The sequence below is a fragment of the Condylura cristata genome, unplaced genomic scaffold (assembly GCF_000260355.1).
Source record: "Condylura cristata isolate star-nosed mole 26May11 unplaced genomic scaffold, ConCri1.0 scaffold00007, whole genome shotgun sequence".
Lineage (NCBI taxonomy): Eukaryota > Metazoa > Chordata > Mammalia > Eulipotyphla > Talpidae > Condylura > Condylura cristata.
Genome location: NW_004567108.1, coordinates 33810741 through 33811551, shown reverse-complemented (window position 1 = coordinate 33811551; position 811 = coordinate 33810741). Strand labels below are relative to the sequence as shown.

At 36.7% G+C, this 811-nt stretch overlaps 1 protein-coding gene across 1 annotated transcript in view; it reads left to right on the top strand.

Annotated features, from left to right (window-relative positions):
• PAPD4 (PAP associated domain containing 4) overlaps positions 1–811 on the top strand; it is a 43876-nt gene that overhangs the window by 18553 nt on the left and 24512 nt on the right. Inside the window, exon 8 of the mRNA XM_012721761.1 lies at positions 447–516. Within this exon, the coding sequence (XP_012577215.1) occupies positions 447–516 (70 nt within the window). The remainder of the gene's footprint in view (positions 1–446; positions 517–811) is intronic.

Below are 811 nucleotides of genomic sequence, written 5' to 3'. Positions count from 1 at the left end.
CATGTATGTTTTTAGAGATCATACACACTTGAATATATCATTGCATCATGTATCATGTTGCAGACATTTCCACAATTTAAGACTCTGTAGATATGACTTATGTGACTGCCATAATATGATGGTCTGTGCTGTACCAGAACTTAGTTTTTCTCCTGCTGCTGGCCTAGGTATTTTTGACATTTGTAATGTTATTCAATTTCTTTGAATATTACTAGATAACAGACCAGACTTCTGATACATGTGTCTTAATATAAAACTTTCTGAATGGTATTGGAAGTTCCAGCCTTAGAATTCAGTAATCTTTTCTTTATCCCCCCCGAAGACAATATTTTATTAATTGTTATAAATTAGCAAAATACTGTTTTCTAAAAATGTACTTTGGAATACTATAAAGTTGAGAAACATTTATAAGATATAGATAATTTCCTTTATCTTACATCTTCCAGCTGGCTACATTGAGCGACCTCAGCTGATTAGGGCAAAAGTGCCAATTGTGAAGTTCAGAGATAAAGTCAGGTAATTTTTGAGTTCTTTTTTTCAGTTGCTTTACATCATTTTAATTTTTTTGTAGAAGAACTGGGGTGTAGGCAAGAGGTACAGGGAGTGAGATAATTTACCAGAGACGGGGAATAGAACAGACGAATTTACTGAAATACTGCTAAGGTAGGCATCAGGTGTGAGACAGGAGAGGCCTGCTTCACTGTATGTGGGTTAGCTCACTGGTCAGGGATCCAACTCAGGCCATAGTGATGATAGTGCTAGTGCTGAGACTGAACCCAGAGCCCTTCAAGGAATCCCCTGTAGATCTTCA